General features: G+C 41.8%; 1 protein-coding gene across 3 annotated transcripts; it reads right to left on the bottom strand.

The window, feature by feature from the left end:
- Positions 1-333: 333 nt before the first annotated feature.
- On the bottom strand, positions 334-18,490 carry C5H5orf47 (chromosome 5 C5orf47 homolog). 3 transcript variants are annotated; one of them, XM_075601008.1, is made up of 5 exons: positions 17,987-18,490; positions 14,599-14,684; positions 3,188-3,290; positions 1,632-1,681; positions 334-1,205 (listed from the first exon to the last, which is right to left on the bottom strand). In XM_075601008.1, the coding sequence occupies exons 1-5, from the start codon at positions 18,414-18,416 to the stop codon at positions 1,179-1,181; spliced, it is 696 nt and encodes a 231-aa protein (XP_075457123.1). In that variant the 5' UTR covers positions 18,417-18,490; the 3' UTR covers positions 334-1,178. The 3 variants fall into 3 exon arrangements, with proteins under 3 accessions (XP_075457123.1, XP_075457125.1, XP_075457124.1); XM_075601010.1 differs by lacking the exon at positions 1,632-1,681 and having other exon boundaries at positions 17,987-18,489; XM_075601009.1 differs by lacking the exon at positions 334-1,205 and having other exon boundaries at positions 1,636-1,706.
- Between the last annotated feature and the right edge of the window lie 7,429 nt (positions 18,491-25,919).

Below are 25,919 nucleotides of genomic sequence, written 5' to 3'. Positions count from 1 at the left end.
CATATTGTAATTAGTATAAGCTCAATAACGCCTTTATTTAAAGAAAAGATGCAGAGCACCAGAGGCAAAAATATACAGTGATGGAGTTTAAACTATTCTCACATAAAGAGGACACTTTAGAGGAGCAGAGTGTCTTATTTGAATTTTCACTCACTAGGAGTTGAAATAAAGGGGTAAGTGAAGTTACCAATTTACAGCTTAGTTGTACTAAAAATGTCTAATTTGTATAGTTTAGAAAAACCAATTTATTACAGCATATTAAATGTAGTCCAAAGGTGGAAAAACGGTGCACAGCGTGGGAAGGAAAAAAATGGAGTACAGCACATCAAGGTATAAAGTTAAAAACATATTTATTGGGGGAATACATGGGGAACATCAAGGTGAATGGGTACAGAGTCTACTCTGATGCTTTTCGGGCGTTCCTGCCCTTTGTCAAAGAGTTTCTTGAAAACCAAATTTATTACAGCATATGTATGCACACACTAAAGAAAGCCTTCTGATCTTAATAGTTTAACGCAGTGATTTTCAACCGGGGTTCCGCGAGCACCCTCTCAAGGGCTGTACGGCCGCCAAGGGGAGGGGGGGGGGGAGCTGGGACAAATCTCCCAGATCTGGCAGCGCGGGAGCACCACCACATAGCAGTGACCCAGTGGATCCCGAGCTCAGAAGCAGCAGCCACCCGGTGCACTGCTATCTTTACTCTCCCTGCTTCTGCGGTCAACTTCCGGCTGATAGACGGGAGGGGAAGCATCAGCACAGGCTCTCAGCGCAGGCTCCCTTAAATAGACGGTGGTTGGGGGTGGGTGTGTGTGAAGGGGAGAAAGTGTGAGAATATACACACATACACACGTAAGGGAGAAGGTGAGGGGAAGTGTAAGGAGGAGAGAGAGGGGGGGGGGAGAGACGAGAGATGGGAGATAGCAAGAGACAGGGGGGGGCGAGAAACGGTGGCGAGGGTTCGCCAGAATTTTACAATCGAATTCTGGGGTTCCCTAACAAAAAATAAATGAAGGTTGAAAACCACTGGTTTAAATAAACATAACATTTAAAGGAATGTGATGTGTACATTGTTTTATTATGCTGATAGAAGGGTATAAACATCTTATTATAAATAAACTAGAAACAGAAATTTTAAATAATCTTAACAAAATATTGTCTTTTTTTAGTTCCAGTCTTTTCTACATCCATCCAAAAACTGATTCATTCTGTTGAAAAAAAAATGAGAAAAATTATGCACAATTTAAAACTTGGGCAAAAAGATTTAGCATTACATGTGTACCGCACCAAATCATTTCACTGGAGGTTCTCTGCGTTTATGATTTTCCTGTATGCTAATTGGTCTGATTGATCATGATATATTAGTCACTAAACCGGAAAATAAGGATGCCGAAGAAAAACAAACAAAAGATTTGACATCATGCCAGCCTGTAGCTTTTCTGTTGCATATTGCGTAAAAGACTTGTAGGGTGTGAAACGTTTCTGAAAAGTTACAAATGTCACAATTTGCTGAATTTTGAACCAGAATAGTACAAAAGGACAACTTTCTTGTATGCAAGCAAACAAGGAGGGAATACTTTAACAATACTCCAAACAAAACAGGCAGAACATTGAGTGTTTCTAGATGTACTTACTTTGTGTGCACTAGCAGTCTCAATCTGTGTGCTTCTGTTGACATAAGTGGCTGCGAAAGATCATGTAATGCATGACTTATCACGTCCCAATAATGTGACATTTTAAACGTAGAAAAAAAAAAAGTATATAAATACAGAGTACAGGAGAGAAACATTTCAGAGGACAAGATCTGAAGCTGCAGGCTCAAAGGAAATGAAATGTGTGGAGGACTCATTGAATAGTCTCCCAACAAAAAAGGTGGGCGAACACAGTAAAGGAATGCAAACATGCTTAGGATAGAGAAGGTTATCCTGAATACTAGAGAAAGTCAAAGGTTCAAGTAGGGTCTGAGGTTTTACAAGATATGGGAAAATGGGCAGACTAGGTGCGCCAAGTGGTTCTTTTCTGCTGAGATAGAGATCTATACACACACACACACACACACACACACACACACACACACACACACACACACACACACACACACACACACACACACACACACACACACACACACAATCAACTCCTGCTTGAAAGTAACACAATGTTGCTGAGAAACATTGTGTGATCTGGGCCTGTGTGGGGCCTGTGTGAGACCGGTTTATTAGATACATTGTCACTGTATATATTATTAAACATAGACAGTGACTATCTGTAATAAACCGGTCTCACACAGGCCCAGATCACGCAATATTTCTCAGCAACATAGTGTTATGTTACTTTCAAGCAGGAGTTGATTAATCTTAATGCATGCACAAGTCTGCATTTTGTGAGTCTTATAGATTCATTTTTCATTAAAGCCACCATTTAGGTAATTTAAATGACCTCCAAGAATAAAAAAAAAATATGGGTAGAGTCCTTTTATGACCCAGTCTGCAAGTTAAAGTATGTTTAAATGCTTTAGTTTGAACACAGACAATATACTCGTAAACAACATTCTTGTAACTAGGCTGTTTCTCTTTTTTCCCTCCTGTAATAAATCATGGTTCAAGAAAAGGATCTCTCCATTTGCAAAGAAAGACAGAAGCTTGAACAGCATGATAAATATTTACGGGTCTAGGTATCAAGGCATTTTCATCTTGCATCTCTTGTTAAGGTAAAAGTGGCACATATCTCCCTGGATAATCAACTGGGTTATATACAAGTAAAAAAAAACACCAACACATTCTTAGATCCACTTCAGCCATCAGCAGAAAATATTCATGTTGATATAACTCAAAAATGGGTTCAAAGATTTATAATCAAGGTACCATGATCTAGAAGCCATCACATTTGAAAATGAATGTACGAATATATCCCTCTAATATACCAACAACAAAAAATTACTTGACAAATGAGCCTCATCTTTTTGACAAGTAATATTAAAATGCAGTGTATATAAACTGCGAGCATTAAGACACCTTTTCTGCATTTTATGGTAGGATTGGCTAGCATTGTAAGTCCGAAGAAAGAAGCTGTAACATAATTCACCTTTGCACATAAAAAAACGATAAAGATAGAATTACAGAAGTATATTTATTATGAAACACAAATTAAAAAAGGCACATTTTATGAAAACTAAAAAAAATCCACTTACCCTCAGCACATTTCTGACTGCACTGTAACAGTCTTTTTCTAAGATTTTCATTTTCTTCCATCATTTTTGCAATTACTTTGAACACTGCATGATGACTTTCAGACTAATAATACAATGAAAATTAAATAATGCTTTCTGGATTTAAAACAAAATTACTTCAAATATCTTATGATTTTACACTATTTGGCTAGACTTTTATTTTATTTTGTAAACTTGTTGGCAACAGCACAAAAAAGTGTATAGTCATATAATGAACCTCATAAAAAGATATCCGACCTACATAATATAATGAAGGTAAATTAATTTTCATATAATTTATTATCTAGGCTTATCTACAGTAGTCAAGTAAGGATCTTACCAGAACTCTAAAGCTGTGATTATACAGACAAACGCCCGTGGTGTCGCCCGGAGCGGCGCAAAAACACATTTTGGAAATGTATGAACTGTCTCCCGCATCACAAATGTATGAAACTTGTTTTCTGTGCCGCGCGGTGTGGCTACGGGCAACACCATGGGCGTTTTTCTGTATAATCACAGCCTAATACAGTAAGAATGAGTTTACAACCTACTGCTAAACAAAAAACATGAGCAGTCAACGTCAATGCTACCGTTGCAATTCTTATTCAAGGGTAGTTTTAGAGTTTTGTGAAGTAAGATCACAAATGTGCACATTAAAATATTTTCAATACTGCTTTCTAAAAGATCATTGATAATTTCTGTGTATGTGACATTTGCTGGGGGGGGGGGGTGATATCTGCCTTTCATACAGTATATCCATTAGTTACACAGCTACTAGTGCAGTGCAGGTGTCTGTTAAACCAGGGGTGCGCAAACTTTTAAGTTTGCGCCCCCCCCCCTGTCACCGCTCCCTCTCCCTGTCACCGCTCCCCCATGCCTTGGATTGTCCTTTGTCATGGCAACGCATCAGGGAAGAGCCGGCTGAGAGCAGGTAAGTGAAGTTGCAGAGGCCTCACGCCTCTCCCGGCATTTAATTTACATAGTACACAAAAGAGACAGACAGAGCCCCTGGTGGTAGCACTCTATTCCAAAATGATATGGTGATTCTTTAAAATAACTTTATTATTGACATAACGTTAAAATATTGGGGTCTAAAACAAAGATTCCAAGTGTGTGCGTCTCTATTGGATTGATGTGTCAAGAAGAGTGTACGCGCGCGTCGGCAAGCACGTGACCACGTGCACGCGGAGGTGCTCGAGTTCACATACACTGACTCAGTGATATTGAGAGAGTCAGCGTGGCGCCTCCAGTGCACAGTAAAGGACTATTAGGGTCCCAATGGACTCACTAGTCACATACAAGTAAAGGCAACTAATAAATCTGGCACAACATTGTATTACCTAACTAGGCAAGGAAGCCACAATGCTATTTCCCTGATACAGCGAGCAGCTCATAGGGTACAATACGATTTAGCAATAGGCAAACCAAACCAGCAATTAACCTCTGGAGTGCCAGAATACAACCACACATGCCAAAGCACTGTGCCAAATGGGGACAGATCTGTCAACTGACCGATATAATACCCCAAAAGGTACAGTACTTAGCTATTAACTTGGTATCTATCTAGAACAGAGTTATAGCAGTGTCATATTATACACCAGTACAAGTTTTATCAATACTAGTATACAGCACACCTCAGACATCAACAACTGTAGATGTTTATGTACCAGGCACCATACACCCTATTCAACATACCATCTATTGTATAGGGAGGTGACGGGAACATACAAATAGGTGCACTTAGACCAAGATTTGTTCAATACAACAACTTTAATATGCTTAAGCTGCCATCACGCAATAGTACAGCATAGGTCCCATACTTAAGAGCACCAACTAGTATATTCATACTGGGGCACTGCATGTGTGGCCCAAACTGCTGATAATCCACTAGTACTCTAGTCAATTCACTCTATACGAGGAACACTAGGGCCAGTGAACTACCCTAACACTGGACATTAATCCAATTATGTACACTCTTCTGGACACATCAATCCAATAGAGACGCACACACTTGGAATATTTAATCTTTGTTTTAGACCCCAATATTTTAACGTTATGTCAATAATAAAGTTATTTTAAAGAATCACCATATCATTTTGGAATAGAGTGCTACCACCAGGGGCTCTGTCTGGCTCTTTTGTGTACTTAGTTACATGCCCCTTGCAGCACCACTCCCTCTGTAATATATCCAAGCTGAAGCGGGGGTACACCACAAGTTTCTCATTTAATTTACATGCCTGAGGGAAAAGCGCGGGGGCTCTGCAACCACACGACCCCCTTAGAAAATCCTTCCCCCCTGCCGGGGGCGCGGCCCCCAGTTTGCACACCGCTGTGTTTAACACTAAGTCAACGACTGAGCCACCTGTGCTGAAGCAGGGATATCCTTAACACCTGGCCTGTTGGTGGCCCCTGAGGACTGGAGTTGGCCACTCCTGAATTAAAATACCCTATTTCCTCGATTCTAAGATGCGCCCTTGATTTAATAAAAAAAATTTGGGGAAAAAACCCCACTATATTAAATGTGCAGATTTTTTATTTTAAACTAGAGACAAAACCATACATTTATCTAAGAGAGAGACACAGGCACAGAATGGGGGGAGAAAGACAGTATCAGATGAGCGGAGAGAGAATGGATGGGGGGGAAAGGAGGGAATGAGAGAATGGAGACACACACACACACATCTACTATCCTGCCGGACAGCTGATAGTCGCGCGCAGGGGCAGGGAGGAATGGTAGATACAGCCAGCGGCACTTCTGCAGCTGCACCGCCCAGCTGACGGTCGCCCGGGGAGAGGGGTTGGGGGGGGGGGGGGTTGGAGGGGAGAGGGGTTGGGGGGGGGGGTTGGATGGGAGAGGCAGCCGACACTTCTACCGCCGCACCGCGCAGCTGACAGTCACGCTGGGGGGTGGCAATGGGAGACGCAGCCAGCACTTCAACCAGCCACCAACTTTTAGTAAGTGCCCGCTATAAGTTTTTCACACATGTGGAAATGGGAAAAAAGGTGCATCTTAGAAACGAGGAAATACGGTAGGTCGCTCATGGACCTGTGCCATACTGTAACTATTATTGCTTACATGGCCATGAAAAGAAGCTGAAAGAAGTGGTACATTTCTTAACACAATAATGCTACAGTTCTTAAAAAAAATATGCAAACAGCTGCTCACTTTTTCTACTTGAAAAGGATGCAGCATAAATATTTCAAACTAAGGAGCTTGCTCTTTGCCCTTCACAAATGGCAAGTGTCACATTAATGCCTTTAACCTATTCAGTTGTGTTGTAACCAACACAGTTGTTAACAGCAACAAAGGGGCTAATTTAATTTTAAAAATACTTATTTTTTCTCCGTGTACTGGGTCAATATGGTCCATGCATTTATGGGCCAATAGAAAAAAAAATAAAACTAGCTTTCTAATAGTAGTGACTGGTGACAATTAGATATCGGCAAAACTGTTGGAATCCATTCCGCTGAGTTTTGTTACTGGTTTTACCAAAATACATTCCGCAAACCAGAATCCAAAAGGTGGATTGGGCACTAAAAAAATAATCTGGATATCTTTGAATTCGCTATATGATTCATTCTGGATGGATTTTGTGGAATCGACCATCACATTTCACCCAGAATCCGTATTCCTGAAATATGGTTGGCAGGAAGCAAAAGCAAAACCCTACTTTGCTAGAGTCTCAAGTTCTATCTATCCCCTCAGACACCTGAGAAGATATTCTAATGAGATATGCAAAGTATATTTAAATGATTTACATTCCACACTTTCTAAAAAGGATTTCAATAAGATTAAAGACATCAAAGGCACCTTGTAGGGAATGGCATACTGGTGTCAGTTCCAACCTCTGCTATTCAGGACAGCAACTCTAGTAGTGGTAACTAAACCAGCTGATGGTAGAATCACTGTCACAGCATACTTTTGAGCTTTACTGCTCACACCTGTATCTAATCCAGCAATTAGCATATCTCACAGGTATTTCAGGTTTGCTCCTTTATCTGCTCAAGGAACATTGAACTGGTAACCAGGAAGTGGATATGTTCTGCTTTCAAAGGAAATCAGGGGGAAGGGGCTACAGGTGTGAGCAGCTGAAAAGTTTGTTGTGACAAGGTGCTACCCAGCAGCTGGTTTAACTCGCACTGCTAAAGCTGCTACATAGAATAGTAAAGGTTGTGTGGGTTCTTCTAATCCAGTGCTATTCCCACAAGATACTTTAGATGTCACTTCAATATAGTTCTTATGGGAATCCTTTTAGGAAGTGTGGGATGGGAGTCTTTAAATATACTTTGCATATATTAGCATATCTTCCAGGTACCTCAGGTGTGCCCCTTTTTGAGCACAGGGTGTCTCTCCTTATATGATGCAAAGGCAGACTGTTCTGGCCAAGCAGAAAAAAAAAGTGACAGAAAGGGCACTCCATATTTAAAAATATCTAAAAATCTGATATAATTCACAAGGATAAAATATAGATTTGTGGCGTTCAATATCAGACCTGTGCAACAATTATGGGGTATTTTATACTCTGATTAATTTGGGGTTAAAAATTACTCTTCCAGCCATATCATGAAACATTGCTTAGTGGAATATAAAACACCCACAAAATGTTGGCCTATCCTTGTCACAGGGGCAAAGTTTTAGCATAAAAACAATGCATTTAAGTATCAAAGGCAAAATTCAACAGAGGGTTGTTGTATCCACACGAGTTCTCATATCTTCAACTTCGTCCCTTCAAAAGGGATCTAATATTGTTAGTTGGTAACATATAGGTTCTATTTTCTTATTTATTAAAACTGTCTGCATTTATATATTGTATGTTTTTGTAAGATTCCTTTTCTATAAACAAGTACTGTATACTTTTCGTATATTAATTCTTAAATGTAATAAGTACTGTCTTTCGGCTAATTGAATCTTTCTAAAGCAATTAAATCGCATTTTCTAACACATTTTGCTACAATGTGTTATTGTATCAATTACATATTTTCCCAGTAAACAGGGTACCAAGGACTCCGCTGGGTAAGACCTTAAATTATTCTTGGTGGCGGAAGCGTAATTGAGGAGCAATATCATGGGTTTTTGGGAAGTTATTGCTCATTTTCAGGGACCTGCGGTGAGGTGAGTCATCTGGATGTTTTAACCCCTTTCCCATATACAAGTCACGTGCACACGGGGTGGCGTTCATAAGAGTAAGATTCGTAAAACAGGGATAGATAATGGGAGACTATGGCTATCATTTACTTGAAAAGCGGTTTTGTGAATCTCCCCCAAAGTTTGACACACCTAATTTAATACATATTTTTTCCTTCACAAGTCACAGCATACACTTTTTAAATGTATATACAATTGTATACACAAAGCTGTGCTATGTATGCCAGCACAGTGCAGCCGACACTACCTTCTTTTTTCCAATGCGGATCATTCGAGCTGCACTGTGGTGGAAGGGGGGGGGGGGGGAGAGAAGTGTGTGTGTGCGTCTCGCATAGTGCTGTCAGACATGACCCCCCCTCCTGTATTTTTTCTCTTCCGGCTGTGCTTCTGAGAGTTGGAGCAAACAGGGAGAGTTAGGGATTGAGAAAGGGGGATCTTCTGGCAGCTCCATGAGACCATGTGCAGCATACAGATTTCTCTCTTCACAGGCAAGAACTATGAGGATCACATCCCATTTACCTCTTCCCCACCCTGGGACGGTCTCTATCACCATGTGTGCGTCTGTCATAGGGTGTATGTGAGATATATCTCTATCTCTCACATATTCCATTTCTTACTGTTATTTATCTTTCTCTGATTCCCTCCATGCCTTGTACACATGATGGGGTTTATGGCTCTCCCTCCTGTGTGCTGGAACCATCTTTACCAAAGCTGTTAAAGGCTCTTTCCATCTCTAGTCTCCAGTCATACGTTTACCCTATTTGAACAGGCTTTCCTCAAACGATTACATGATAAAGCACAAATAAAATTAATAAAGAACACTTTGGGATGGGAAAAGTCAGTGTACTGTCATGTAGGGACTTAGAGAAATAACAGTAACATGTATACCTTTCTCTATCATCCCCCATTACAGTACACAAGATGGGGAGGTACCAAAGCATTCCAAATTAAGGGTGGCAAAAGTCTGGCATGATCACTTGTAAAACATTTCTTCCAAATCTTGCCTCCTCAGAGGCTGACACATATAACTTATAATGCCTAATGAATGTATTCTGCAGAGACCATGCAGCAGCTTTCCATTTTTCTTCTCCTGAAGCAAGAACACTGTTGGCCCATGAAGTAGAATGAGCCTTATTATTAATGGACATTCCAGGATGTCAGCCTCCTGGATGCATAGTTTGATCCATCTAGAGATGGAAGATAGAAGCCGAATAGCCTTTTCGGTTTTCTGAAAACAAAACATCAATCTCATTTTCTATAATATTGTGATTTAACAACGTAATGGGATAAGACTCATTACAACATCTAAGCAATGTAAAAGCTCCACTTTTATTTGGACAAAATTAAAGGAACAATTATGCCCTGATTCATATGAAAGGCCGAAGGCTACTTTAGGAAGGGACGGAGATACAAGCCACATAATCCTGATGGGTTCTAAAATATGGTGCTTTATAAAGATTATGCCTGTACTTTCCCAATTCTTCTGGTCGAACCAATAGCTCTAAGGAATACTGCTTTAAGTGTATTGCCGGAATCCCTCACCCAAAGGTCACTTGATTGAAGCCCTGCGAATGCAGGAGAATTTCTACAACAGAACATTTCCCGAGAGAAGGATTTCTCTATGAGGGCACCCCAACCTGTTAGGCTGGCATTGGTACAGAGGGTGTGCCGAAAAGGCCTTTGAGAATATACATTGGGAACATTTACTCGCTACGTTTGATTCCAAATGTACCTAAGGTCATTTCACTGTAATGTTTAAAAGCAATGTATTAGCAATCAAAGGCCAAAATAGCAGCGGGGCTCCTCAGAAGAATTTGAATTATTCAGAGGCACACACCATGGATGTCCCCTCTCACTGCTTTTATTCAATCTAGCAATAGAACCACTGGCACAATACCTTAGACAGATGAAGGAATTCAAAATGGTATAGAGGTTGGGTTAGTGGAATTGAAGCTGGAAATGTTTGCAGATGACGTACTAATGTTTCTCACAACCGGACAAAAGTTTAAATCGACTATATTAGAAACTATTGGAAAATTGATCTCCTGCACATTTTTCAGGAGATTTCTATGACAGAACATTTCCCTTGAGGATTTCTTTAGGAGGGCACCCCAACATATTAGGCTAGCATAGGTACAGACGGTGTGCAAAGCCTTGATCTGTAGGTCTCTGCGTTTCATGATATTCATAAGGCTCTCCCAGCATCTCAAACTCTCGAGTGCAGGAAGACAGGTGAATGTTCTGCAAATGATTCAGTGGATCTTTATCCAAACCTTGCAGAAAACGGATCTGAAGTGGCCTGAAATTGTGCCCATGGCACTGCTTCTATAGCCAAGGTGAAGAGGCTCAGTACCCTTGTACACTAAACACAAAACACAGGAAAAAAGTGATGCATCCAAATTGGTCAAAGTTCCTCAATAACATATATAAATGATACTGGATAGCAATGGAAAGTCCATGAATGATATGGCAATTATCAGGTGCGGGCTAGGAGTCTAGTGGGGTCCACATGACCACCACAGTTGAAACACCATAACAGCCCCCCCTAGTAACCAATAAAAAATGAACAGAGGCACTGGTAAACATATGCATATATGTAGGGGCGCTCTTGCCCTGTTACCTTAGTGCTTGCAGGACTTCCAGATATCCAGGGCGTGCAGTTCATCCAGGTAGATAGCCAGCAGGAAGATAGGTGAAGATGTGTTGCAATGCCTCAATTTCCAACTCCCAATGAGACCGGAAAAAATACAAAGTGAGCACTCAGCTAAACAACAGGTCAGGTTTATTGCAGGGTGGTGCAGCAAGGGGACAGCAAAGCCACACGAACGCACCTACGCGTTTCGTGCACGGGGCACTTTACACTACTGTACACTAGCCTGCTGATGCAGGATAACATTGAAGCAGCTCTTTTGCTGCCCTGCAAATATTGAGGGCTCTCATGAGGAAAAACTACTTTGACTATTTGTGTATATCAATAGCATTCGCATGAACCTCTGGTTCATTCAAAGGAACAGTGAACTTTTTACCATGTTTACGAACCATACGACTCCTTGAAGATCTTGCAGAACTATCTTGACATGACATCTTGCCTCTGCAAAGGAATGAGCTCTGACTAAGATGCCATCTTCCTGAGATGAGCGATACCGACCGCTAGAACCTTGGCGAATGTTCTTGGGGCCATGACTAGATCAAAAGGAAGTGCGACAAACTGATAGTGTTTCCATCACACAAAATCACAGATATCTTTGATGGGATATCTTTATAGGTAGATTGTAGATATGCATCCTTTAGATCTATTGATGCTAAAACATGTCTGGGTTGAAGTGTGTGGAGAATGGACTTGCCGTTAAAAACTAGTTGACGAATTAAGGTCTAGAATGGGACAGAATTCCCCATAAGCCTTTTAGACCATAAGTAGCTTAGACTAAATGCCTGTCCCTTTTGGTCTCAAGGGACCCTGTAGATAAAATGTTGGCTTCTAGTAGCGCTAGTCTCTTGTCCCTCAGGGTGGGGAGCGTTCAGAAAAGAAAGTGGTTCCTGCAAGGAACCTTGTTTAATTCTAACGCCTAGCCATTTTTGATGATCTGCAACACATGCGTCTGTTGTGATGTAGGCCCACTGATCCCTGAAAATAGATACCTGTTGGCCTTCAGGAAGTGGGATCTTTAAGGAAGGGTCGGCTGGTGCTAGGCTCGTTCCTTCCTGTAGCATGGGAAGACCAAAATGACTGAAAATTATGCTTTTGGGATGATTTTCCAGGCCTGTAAGCTCTGAAGTCTTTAAAAGGAGTGTCTTCTGGATAAGGACCCCTCCTCCTTTTTCTCCTATCTTGAGGAAGAAAAATGCCTCTTCGTCTGAGGTCTTAGTAACTAAAGTATCTAGTACCTCACCAAACAATGTCACCTATGGAGGGAAGAGAAAGAAGTCTCTTCTTAGAATGTGTCAGTGGACCAAGATCGTAACCATAGAAATCTTCTAGACAAAACTGCTAGAGTGAGGACCTGGCTGTTAACCTGATGGCATCAAATGAAGCATTGCACATGGAAAAAAAAAACCAGACTGCTTCCTTGATAGGAGCACAATCCTTAAGGATTCTGTCTGTTCAAACGTGACTCAAATTGCTCCTCTGTCTGGGCGATCCATAATTTTGTGGTATGAGCCATGCATGCTATAGATACCATAGGCTTAAAAATTTGTTCCAATATTGGAATACGGTCTTGAGTGCAGACTCCACCTTCTTATCCATGTGATTCTGGAAGGCACCATCATCCAGATGGATCATTGTCCGCCATGCAATTGTGGCAAAAGCCAGATACAAGTAATAAAAAAAAAAAGCAAGAAAATCACGTGACAATCACAGATTTTCATAAGAAGTACATGTGTGGTGCACAACCTGGGCGGATAAAAAAAATGTACGTTTAATTTTATTAATAAAATGAATAGTCACAACAACTAACAAGAGATAGTGGCAGTGAGAACATACATAATATATACAAATAAAATACCAGGAAGTGTGGCTCAATAGTGAATTGTATGTTAAAGAGACCATAAACTGATACAGATATGTCTGAGGGGCAGGTTGGCTCAACCCCACAAACCAGCCCCTCATGTGTCTGGATGTGGTCTTTCACTATTAATTAGATCTCTGCCTACTTGGTGAAGAGAAACAAAAACTCTTACTGTTTGAGAGCCAAAAAATACTCTATCCACAGATCCTGTCTCACACACACACACACACACACACACACACACACACACACACACACACACACACACACACACACACACACAATGTCCATAGCTGGTCTCATACCTTTAATGAGCTTATCCACAATTTCCATATTAAAAGGTTCTGGGATTTCTGCAGCCTCTGTGTATCTTTCTCAGATGAAGATTGTTGCCAGTCAATGTAATAGGTACCTTGCACATCCGAGTCTACAGAAGGGGGATCTTGATCTCTTATGAGACATGCCCTTAGCTTCCAGTCTGACAACCTCACAGGTCTCCAAGACTGAACTTTTTAGTCATTAGAAAAATGAATTGCTCAGAGCTGGAGATTTCTCATCGGAGAGAAGCTTAATTCAGGTGGGGAAAGCTCCCTTAGTATAATTATCAGGCAAATATACAGTGCTTATATTTGGCTGTAACCTTTTTAAGATTTTCTAGTAGCCACCTGTATAGGAGTTAATGATTCCATTATAAGTTCAGGAGATGCATCATGACAAAATAGAGCTCAGGAAGCAGCAGCAACAAGGAATCAACTGGTCAATAAAAAGGCACTGAAAAGGACCCCCTTGTGCCTTATATGTTCCTCCAGGTGCACAGCTGCAAGATCTCATGGGACTAAACAATAAAGTCTGTGTTTACTTCCAGTCGTGGCAACATACAGTTCTGGTTTGTGCTGCGCGGATAATTGCCCAACCGGAATCTGGCACCAGAGGCATACCAGGACTACTTCCTATATTCAGGGATCCACCCGGTAGTTCAGAGCAGGCAGGGGCTGCATTACAGGTTACGACCTGCTTAGCGGCTCCAGCCTGTTTGCGCAACAGAGCCGGCAGGGACTTGACCTGCAGAGGTATCTCAGACCTACCTCGATCAGGGAATCCTGCCGGTTTGCGTGGCCAGGACTGGCAGGGACCTGGCCCATATAGGATGCATTTCAGACCTCTATTAGAGGATTTGTATAATCGGTGAGAGCAGCACGCCGTGAGCTTTTAACTCCAATCCTGTCTTCTTGTTGGAGCTTCTCAGAGTCTACACATGCAGGTAGGAAAAACATGACTGGAGATCTGAGGTGGGAGGAGCCTTTTTTACCTGCTTTGGCAAAAGCGGTCGTACCACACAGGAGGGAGAGGCATAAACCCCAATGTGTGTACTGTAATGGGGTATGATAGAGATAGATAGGATAAAGATATCCCCAATACATAACTAAATTGTGTAGTATGCAACTCTATTTGTTCTTTCAATACTATTTTGCACTCTTGTTCCCTAAAATTAATTTATTGCAGAGTGCTACACTCGCATTTTTCATAAAGAGAAGTTTGCTGTGTTGCCACAATTGGTAGCCTTGAGAGAGAAAAAAAAAAACTTTGAGATCTAAAGTCATGTATGTAATACAATAGACATAAATAGAACAAAATATGTACATCTCCAGAAGGTCAGAAAATGGAGAACAAGATAAAGCTGTTTTGGTGTTTAAAGTTTCCTTCACGTTCATGACGTAAACTACTTAAATTTCAGGTACCTTTTTATTTCTATTTTTAATTTGTTGTCCATCTCGCTTTCCTGGTGTAACCTCACATATATCATATGCATCTGCTTTCAGAATACCTGCAGAGTAATATGAAATAAATGTAATAACAGCAATAATTACGGTATTCAATATCTGTAAGAGGAGTGCTTCCTTTCATTTCCAAATATTGCTACTAGTGCTTTTGCCCATTTAAATACAGTAAAATACATAACAAATTAAAACAAATGTTTTACTTACCCCTTGAAGGATGAAGGATGTAAGGACCGGTGCCAAAGCATTATGGTTACAACCACTAAGGTAATTAAAATGTGTTACTGTTTTTTGTGTGTGTGTGTGGGTGAAAGGTGTACTGTAGTTACCCCAGGGAGGGTGGTTAGTCCTCCTGGGAGGGCTGCAGGATGGGTTAACCCCTTCATTACCTTAGCGCTTTTGACCACTAAGGTAATGAAGTGTCAACCCCTCCCGCGAGGTCCAACCACCCAACCCGGGGCAATTACTCCCACCCCCCACCCATTGATTGTCACTGCGGTAAACAATGCCCACAAAATGGGCAAGGATTGCCGCAATGAATGAGCAACCTTGGTGGAAAGGAAAAAAAAAAACACACACACATACACACAATAAAAACAAACATTAACCAATACATCACCACACACACACGAGCAACAGCACAAGTAGCCAAATGTCTAATAACACTTTTGCTCATTTGTGATGCAAAAAACAAAAAATACAGAAATAAAATAAACATTAAAATACAATACTACAAAAAAATACTAGCCAATACACCAATTGATTGCCACTGTGGTTGCCTATGCCCTCAATGGGAGGACAGATAACCTCAATGGCAATGAATGACGTAGTGCAGGGGTCTCCAAACTCAGTCCTCAAGAGCCGCCAACAGGCCAGCTTTTATGGATATCTGTTTCAGCACAGGTGCCTCAATCAGTGGCTCGGTCTTTGAAACAGGGATATCCATAAAAGCTGGCCTGTTGGCAGTTCTTGAAGACGGAGTTTGGAGACCCCTGGCGTAGTGGGACAAGAGTTGGTGTGCTGTTGGATTAAAAGGATTAAGGTAATGAAGCTGCTTTTATTTTAATGACATAGTATTGACATTGATTGCATTCATTTCAGCCCCAGGGACCCATGCTTCCAGAGTTACAGGCCCCAGTATCTCCCTGAATGTTTAACTCTCACCACATTACGTGACCAAGACATTTAAATGCACAGGAGATACCAGCATCCCATACCAGGCCTGTAACTTGAGAAGCAGGAGGTTCCCGGGGTTGAAAATAATGTGGTTCAGCTCCAGAGAACCCCTGCTTCAATAATATGTTAAAATAAAAGTTGCGCGATCGTCTGTTAGAGCTGTGCAAAGAGAGGGATTTATTCTATCTACTCTCACTGCACGTCTCTTACAGATTAATGTGGTCCGGTAGAAGTCACACAGCGGGAGTCCCATTCAGAAGCAGGGACCCCTACTGTGTTAATCCTGATGGGCCATTAGTCTGGTCGCGGGGATTCGCATGCATGCGGGACCAGGACCGTTCTTTTGGCGGATTCCATTCCGAATGAGAAATCATCCATTGTGCTACAGCTGTAAGTGATATCAAACAAGTTCTTAACATGTACAGTACTTTTATCTTTCTAATTTACATCCTCTAGAATACAAATACATTATTTATTTTGTGGGTTTAGAATTAAAGACCATATAAAATGTATTAATTAAATGTCCACGTTTGTCAACACTAGGGACTAATGGTGCTGCAGGCAAGTATCTCCTTGAAAACAGAGCCAGAATACAAGACAATGTGGTATATTTAGTGCCACTCCTGCCCTCCCCAATTAATGAACCAAGTTTGTCATTGCTCCATGTTTCCATCTCAACCTTTATTAGTGGCGGAATTGTGAATATTATGTATATACCAATTGTCCTTAAAAGCTTTAGTGCCTTGTTTGGCAATAAGCAGCTGTGCACTTCTGCTCTGCTACACATTTAATTTGAATGTATGTCTGATTTGAATTGCCGTATAAAATATGCTCTTTCAAAATATTAGCATTACCGGTCCTCAAGAAATGTGTGTGACATTTAGGCCCCGAGTCTATAATGTCTGAAGAGACTTTTCAGGCCATTCTCGACCGAAAATCCCTATTAAAGTAAATTGGGATTTTCAGCCGAAAACAACCCGAACTGCAGGTTCAGACATTATACAATAAAGGTACATACTGTACTGTATCATTAACTGCAGGCAGCAAACAGTTTGTTAAAGAAAGGGCAGTCATGTTGAGGATGGAGCATGACAAAAAGAGAAATAAAACATATTCATAGTTTCAATTTGGGGACCTAAGGCGGAGTCCATAGAAGGACCGACAGCGCTGAGCCGGGCTGACGCTCCGCGATGAGCCCCCATCATCCTCAATGAGGAGGTCTTGAGAGGGGGCTTTTGACCCGACATCAGAAATTGTATCTGAGCGCGCTGTCGGCTGAAACCTCCAATCACAGCGAAGCAGCGTCCCGACGTTGGCGCCATGACGTTAACGGCGGCGCTTCGCGGGTTATTGGCCCCATGACGTCAGTGCTCCACCTCCCGATCGCGCACGCTGGCTCGCCTGCAAGTCCATACAATCGCTCCTGATTGAGAAGGTGAGCCTCAGCGTGGAGGAGCGCTGTCGGTGCTTCTATGGACGCAGCCTTAGTGACAAAGTCATAATTCATTCAGAGCATCCACATGGTTTGAGGGTGAAATGTGCAAATATATTCAGAGATTTCCTCGTTGACAAGGTGCTGTAAGAAAACATTTCCTCCACTGAAACCACTGCCACTTTTCCAATAAACATTTAGACCCAGATTCACTAAAGGATGTTAAGCTGCACATCCTTTCACTTGAATTAAGGTGTGCTAATAAAGTTTAGCACCCATGAGTGAATCTGGGCCTTGGTTTTGGTAGCTACAATTGTATTTTTTTTAATTGTATTTATTATATATTTTTAAAAAGGTGGCCATTTCAATGTTGCAGTATAGTATCAGCGCTCAACAAACATTCAGCCACTTAAATATGTGGAATACTGACAGCTTAATTTCCTAATGCACCCCAACACCTCCAGATGTGCAGCTTCTCATACATACCCACATCTGGGGGCAGACACACAGACACACAGACACACACACTATTTGGATAATTATATGCAAAGAAATCATGAACTTATGAAGAAATATGACACTTGCCAACAAATCTCAAACATTAAGGGCAGCTTCAGCCAAACCTGATTAGTTTAAATCTAACCTCACAGACATTGTGATTATTGCGGGCCAGCAGCGTCTCAGGCTCATGAGGAGGGGTGTACAGACCGGGACAGCGCATGGCTTCAGTGTGATACGCACCTCGCTCCTGGCAGGGCCCGCGCTCCGCTCCTCCTCTCCTTGCTCCGAGCTGTTTCAGCACCGGGATCTCTGGGGACCCGGCTCTCTCACAGGCCCCGGGCTCGGTGCCTCCCTTCTTCCTAGCACCGCCTTGTTGCAGGGTCTCATTGTTCCCCCTGCCCGGTGTTCCTCGGCTCCTCTCCTCTCTCTCGGTCTGGCTTCTCTTATTATGCTCCTGGGAGTGACGCTCCTCGATTTCTGGTCTCCGTTCATCTCCATAGCGACGGTCACCGGAAGTGACGCGCTTCATAGCTCCACGATTGAGGCCATATTCGAGGACGCAGCCGCTGCTGTGTTCCCCAAACCGGCTGACGTAAACGGCCCTGAATATCTTCTTCCCGGAGGTATTATCGGGCAGCGGCTTCCTCCCGCGGCCCCGGACACTTTTCATAACGCGCCTCTGTGACTTACAAACCGCCTGCCTGGACGCTGAACCTCACCGGCTTCCCGCGCAGCTCACTGATTGGCTGAATTTATCCATATGGACCAATTACTTGTCGAAGCAACCCCGCGTCACTGGTAACCGGCAGATTCCAAAAGTCCTCTACTTCGTCAACAAGGCTTAACATAATAGTGCAACTCACTTCAGGCCTACGCCACTGAAGGGATTCAATGAATGTACAGTATCATAGTACATAGACATTCTTTCCGTCAGTTCTTGTACCTATGATAGGGATCATTACATGAGAAATGTACACCACATCAGATCAATGTACCGATATAGCAGGGGTTATTGCATTTGCTGGCGTGCGCCACCCGGTGCGATAGCCCCCAACGTTTTTCACGTGCACCTAATGCCATTACAATGGCGTTTGCTCTCACTGGCGCGTTTTGTCTGTATGCAACGAGAGAGAGAGATAAAAATAACACCTACATGGGAGAAATTAAAATGACAAAGACTTTCTGTTACAATATGCATGTTTTGTTACTTTGACGTTTGCCACAATGACGTAAACAAGATAGATACAAAATAGCTTGATGCCGTAATGTTACAAAGACCGCACTGCCCAAAATCTGAAAACTCTTGGGGAAATGTGGGAGATCTCTCCATATCCCCTTGACACGTTGGCTTAAGGAGATTTATTTTCAGGAAGAAAGTAAAAAGTAAATTAAACGTTTCTCATAGAATTATGAGGGTGTGTCCTGCGAGCACACAGTGCCACCTCACACTGATGAGACCCATTAAGGTCGAAACGGCTGTCTGTGGGTGGGTTTACAGCTATGCATCTTAACCCAGGCTGTGCTCAAAGCTGTGATATGCAGCAAGCATTAGCTTACAGGGGACCATGTCATTTGGGTTTGAAGCAAAAGGTGGCACTGTGTGCTCATTTGCATGTAATTTTCCAGAATTCCTTGCTGCAGTGGAAGCACTGTGTGCTGGGTGATAATGGTGAAAGGCAGGGTTGCAGACCTGTCTAAGACATGCAAATGAGCACACAGTAATATTTCCATTATATATATAACTATATATATATTATGAAGAAACAAAACTCACAAATTAACAACTTTTGCAGACATGTGACACACTTTATGACAGATTAATGCATATATTACATGGTTGTGACTTCATTTTAAATTACTATGTCTGCAAAACCTAATAGTGTATGACTACAAAAGAACATTGTGTTTCACCTATGCCTTCTTATTCCAGGCCCAGAGGAAATGAAACATTGCAAAACTCGTCATCATGTACCCCATCATGTTTGGGAATAGACCAGAGTTTGTTTTATTACACAAATAAAAGTCACAGATACTAGAACTACATCTCTTTCATACTTTGTAGTAAAGTGTGAGTGACAGCTGCTGACGTTTCATACAAAAACGCCCCCCCCCCCCCACCGCCTCCGTTCTATGTTGTGGAGGTTTATACAGCACTCCGCCGTCTGCTGCAGTCCTCTCAGCAGCGTTTGGTAACTTGGCTTTGCTCGCAGTCTCCGATGCGTCATGTCACTTCTGGCAAGGCTTCTGATGAAACCTAATACTCTATTGGCGAAACGCGTAGAGTAGGACCGCCCAGAGCTGGAGAGGATTGGTGCAGAGCCGCCGTCAATCACAGAAGCCTTGCCGGAAGTGACGCATCGGAGACCGCGAGCGAAGCCGAGTTACCAAACGCTGCTGTGAGTACTGCAGCAGACGGCGGAGTGCTGTAGAAACCACCACAACACAGAACGGCGGCGGTGGGGTGAGCTTCGGCACTATCCGACTTATGCTCTATTCACTTGAGAGTGATACATGCTGTTTTAACATTTTTATTATTGTAAGTGCGCATTCTTAAGATTCTATATAAAGGATTACCATTTTATCATTGATCTGCATCATGGGTATTTTTCTCTGTCCTCATGTTCCATCACCCTAATGATAATCGGGTTGGAGTGAATCTATGCCGGTGTATAGAAGATTGGACACATCTCCAGTAACCTGTTGTTGCCCATACACTACTGTTATCCTGTGAGTAGGCTGCACATACGAGCCAAGACATCCAGTGAAATAATACACACTTGATTCTACCGTCTGCACTTAGATTGTTTCTCTTGTTGTTGTTTTTTCCATATGCTCCCCCTGGGTTGTGAGAGTACAATTGCAGTAGACTGGAGACAGCCATCTTTGATTTGTGATGTTTATTACACTAGAATCAGTAGAGACTGAGATGCATTTAAATATTCTACCAACTGTATGCTTCTGCTAGATACAGACCTATGCTCATCTTTACTGCTACACCAGGTTAAGAAGAAGCAGGGAGGGGACCTGTTTCAATGGCTCCATTCTAATCGGAAGGCAATGAATTCCAATGGATTGCAGCTTCTACTATCATTCCAGTGTATTCGTACATCACTGTAAAAAGTAGCTGTTTCTGACTACTGTGAAGTACCCTGCCTTATCATCTATCCTTTTACAAAATGATTGTTTACTTGTTACATAGTTACATAGTTACATAGTAGATGAGGTTGAAAAAAGACGTACGTCCATCAAGTTCAACCTATGCTAAATTTGGACAACAGATACTTTATTCTATATCTATATTTACTTATTGATCCAGAGGAAGGCAAACAAAAAACCCCATTAAGGGGAAAAATTAATTCCTTCCTGACTCCAAGAATTGGCAGTCGGATTAATTCCTGGATCAACATCCATCCCATGTATACTTATTTGGTATATCCCTGTATACGTTTCCCATCTAAAAAGATGTCCAACCTTTTTTTGAACAAATCTATTGTATCTGCCATCACAGTCTCCATGGGTAATGAATTCCACATTTTAACTGCCCTTACTGTAAAGAACCCTTTCCTTTGTTGCTGGTGAAATTTCCTTTCCTCCAATCTTAAGGGATGGGCCCGAGTCCTTCGTACTGCCCGTGGGATAAATAGTTCTTTTGAAAGCTCCTTGTATTGTCCCTGAATATATTTGTATATAGTTATCATATTCCCTCATAGACGCCTCTTTTCTAATTTAAATAAATCTAATTTAGCTAGCCTCTCATAAGTTAGAATATCCATCCCCTTTATTAATTTGGTGGCTCTTCTCTGCACTCTCTCTAGTTCCATAATGTCTTTTCTTAGGATTGGTGCCCAAAATTGTACTCCATATTCAAGGTGTGGTCTTACTAATGCTTTGTAAAGGGGCATAATTATGTTTACTTCCCTTCCATCCATTGCCCGTTTGATGCAAGATAAGATCTTGTTTGCCTTTGCAGCTACTGTATAACATTGGGCACTATTGCTAAGCCTGCTGTCTACAAGCACTCCTAAATCCTTCTCCATCAAGGATTCCCCCAATATATCTCCATTTAATTTGTAAGTCACCTTTTTATTCTTGCATCCCAAATGCATAACCTTACATTTATCTCTATTAAACCTAATTTGCCATTTACCTGCCCACGTTTCCCGTCTCTCCAAGTCCTTCTGAAGAGAAATTACATCCTGCTCTGATTCTATTACCTTACACAATTTTGTATCATCAGCAAAAGATGGAGACTTTGCTCTCGATCCCAACCTCAAGGTCATTAATAAACAAGTTAAAAAGCAGGGGTCCCAGTACCGATCCTTGAGGTACTCTACTCACGACTTTAGCCCAACCTGAAAAAGTTCCATTTATGACAACCCTCTGTTGTCTGTCCTTTAACCAGTTTTCAATCCAGGTGCATATATTATTACTGTATCAAAAGCCTTTGCAAAATCTAAGTAGACCACATCAACTGCATTACCCTGGTCTAAATTCCTACTTACCTCCTCAAAGAAACAAATAAGGTTAGTTTGACAAGATCTATCCTTCATAAATCCATGCTGACTATTACTAATAAATTTGTTTTCCATTAGGTATTCCTGAATATTATCCCGTATTAAACCTTCAAGTAGTTTCCCTACTATTGAAGTCAGGCTTACAGGTCTGTAATTCCCCGGGTGTGATCTAGCTCCCTTTTAAATATAGGCACCATATCTGCTTTACGCCAATCTTGTGGTACTGAGCCTGTGGAAATGGAGTCCTTGAATATTAAACATAATGGTTTTGCTATTACTGAGCTTAACTCCTTTGGAACTCTTGGATGTATGCCATCGGGGCCAGGTGCCTTCTTTACTTTAATTTTTTCAAGTCGCTTATGAACTTCTTCCTCAGTTAACCAATTGTTCATTAATATGGAGGTTGTGGCTTCCTCCTGCGGCACTACTATTGAACTTGATTCTTCCCTGGTAAACACAGAGGCATAGAATTTGTTTAATACCTCAGCTTTTTCCTTATCTCCAATAATCTGCCTACCCATCTCACACTGAAAGGTTCCTATATTTTCTTTTCTCGTTTTTTTGTTATTAAGGTACTTAAAGAACTTTTTAGGGCTGACCTTACTTTCTATTGCAATCCTTTTTACATTATCCATTTTTGCTAATTTAATTGCCCTTTTGCAATTTTTGTTACATTCCTTATAATTCTGATACGATGTCTCTGTCCCTTCTGACTTAAAGAATCTAAACGCCTTCCTCTTCTTGTCCATTTCCTCCCCTACCTGTTTATTTAGCCACATTGGTTTTGACTTATTTCTTTTATACTTATTACCCAAGGGTATACACTGATAAGTGTGCTTTTCTAACAATGTTTTAAAGACTGCCCATTTATCTTCTACATTTTTCCCTGCAAAAACATCATCCCATTGTATTACTACTAGATTAGACCTCAGTTTATTAAAATCTGCCTTGCTAAAGTTTAATGTCTTTGTTGAACCCAAGTAATCTGTTTTTTGATTGTTACTTGTGCCTCAAAATGAAATACTTTTCCACGTGTGGTAAATCTGACTCATTTTGGACCCTCTTCGATATGCCAGTGGTCAGGACCACAGATAGATTTCTTGGGGCCCAGGACTAGAGTTACAGCCGGGCCCCTCCACCACCCCTCCCCCGTCCCCATGTCAACGGTCTTGCGAGCCCCCCTCCCCCCATTTCACATCTCACGAACCCCCTCTATTTCCCCCATGTAGTTTTCTCCTATCTGCCTCACTTACTAGCTACGTAGCTTTGTATGTGGTTTTATTTATGTTATATGTATTACTCTCCACATCATCTGTTGACTTCATTTGTGTTTTGGAGTTGACATACACCCCCATTCTTTGTGGTCTATGTATACGGATGTAAGGGCTTTATGACTCACGAACTGTATATGAACCGCCTCTTCAGATCTAGTATCAGCATACTTTTTTCTATAGGTGTGCCGGTTTTTTGATATTAGAATTCCTGCCAACAGGACAGGTTTTCAAGTCTGAAGTTACTTTGTGGCGAGACTTTGCAGTTTTCTGTAGCCCACACCTTCTTCAGATCTAGTATCAGCATACTTTTTTCTATAGGTGTGCTGGTTTTTGATAATAGAATTCCTGCCAACAGGACAGGTTCTCAAGTCTGAAGTTACCTTGTGGCGAGACTTTGCAGTTTTCTGTAGCCCACACCTAGGTGGTGTATTGTCCCCACTATCGTCCATACACCTGTTTGGGCAGTGACCTCTGCATTAACTGTGTTATATTATTCTGAGGCCATAACTGGATACGGTCACTGAACCGTGCCTCTGGGCACTAGCAGAGCACGCTTTGTGCTTGCCCTACGCAGAGGTTACTACTCACTAGCCACGTAGTTAATAGCTATGTATGTGGTTTAATTTATGTTATATGTATTACTCTCCACATCATTCGTTGACTTCATTTGTGTTCTGGAGTTGACACACACCCCCATTCCTTGTGGTCTATGTATACGGATGTAAGGGCTTTATTACTCACGAACTGTATATGAACCGCCTCTTCAGATCTAGTATCAGCATACTTTTTTTTTATAGGTGTGCCGGTTTTTTGATAATAGAATTCCTGCCAACAGGACAGGTTTTCAAGTCTGAAGTTACTTTGTGGCGAGACTTTGCAGTTTTCTGTAGCCCACACCTTCTTCAGATTTGGTATCAGCATACTTTTTTCTACAGGTGTGCTGGTTTTTGATAATAGAATTCCTGCCAACAGGACAGGTTCTCAAGTCTGAAGTTATTTTGTGGCGAGACTTTGCAGTTTTCTGTAGCCCACACCTAGGTGGTGTATTGTCCCCACTATCTTCCATACACCTATTTAGGAAGATCTTTTCTTGGTTTGTTTTAAGGGACTGGCCGTGGACTACTTCTACCATTTCCCTCTATACAATATGTTCTTACTATTTGGTGATTAAAAGGTTTTTAATGTTATCAACCATATCGCTCTGACTTACCTTTCTGAGTGCATTCAAGGAGGAACTTGTCTGTCTGTTTATGTTGTCATTTTGGACCCTCTTCGATATGCCAGTGGTCAGGACCACAGACAGATTTCTCGGGGCCCAGGACTAGAGTTACAGCCGGGCCCCTCCACCACCCCTCCCCCGTCCCCATGTCAATGGTCTTGCGAGCCCCCCTCCCCCCATTTCACATCTCACGAACCCCCTCTATTTCCCCCATGTAGTTTTCTCCTATCTGCCTCACTTACTAGCTACGTAGCTTTGTATGTGGTTTTATTTATGTTATATGTATTACTCTCCACATCATCTGTTGACTTCATTTGTGTTTTGGAGTTGACATACACCCCCATTCTTTGTGGTCTATGTATACGGATGTAAGGGCTTTATGACTCACGAACTGTATATGAACCGCCTCTTCAGATCTAGTATCAGCATACTTTTTTCTATAGGTGTGCCGGTTTTTTGATATTAGAATTCCTGCCAACAGGACAGGTTTTCAAGTCTGAAGTTACTTTGTGGCGAGACTTTGCAGTTTTCTGTAGCCCACACCTTCTTCAGATCTAGTATCAGCATACTTTTTTCTATAGGTGTGCTGGTTTTTGATAATAGAATTCCTGCCAACAGGACAGGTTCTCAAGTCTGAAGTTACCTTGTGGCGAGACTTTGCAGTTTTCTGTAGCCCACACCTAGGTGGTGTATTGTCCCCACTATCGTCCATACACCTGTTTGGGCAGTGACCTCTGCATTAACTGTGTTATATTATTCTGAGGCCATAACTGGATACGGTCACTGAACCGTGCCTCTGGGCACTAGCAGAGCACGCTTTGTGCTTGCCCTACGCAGAGGTTACTACTCACTAGCCACGTAGTTAATAGCTATGTATGTGGTTTAATTTATGTTATATGTATTACTCTCCACATCATTCGTTGACTTCATTTGTGTTCTGGAGTTGACACACACCCCCATTCCTTGTGGTCTATGTATACGGATGTAAGGGCTTTATTACTCACGAACTGTATATGAACCGCCTCTTCAGATCTAGTATCAGCATACTTTTTTTTTATAGGTGTGCCGGTTTTTTGATAATAGAATTCCTGCCAACAGGACAGGTTTTCAAGTCTGAAGTTACTTTGTGGCGAGACTTTGCAGTTTTCTGTAGCCCACACCTTCTT

This window comes from Ascaphus truei, chromosome 5 (assembly GCF_040206685.1).
Source record: "Ascaphus truei isolate aAscTru1 chromosome 5, aAscTru1.hap1, whole genome shotgun sequence".
In the NCBI taxonomy this organism is placed as follows: domain Eukaryota; kingdom Metazoa; phylum Chordata; class Amphibia; order Anura; family Ascaphidae; genus Ascaphus; species Ascaphus truei.
This window is presented reverse-complemented; position numbering and strand designations above follow the sequence as displayed.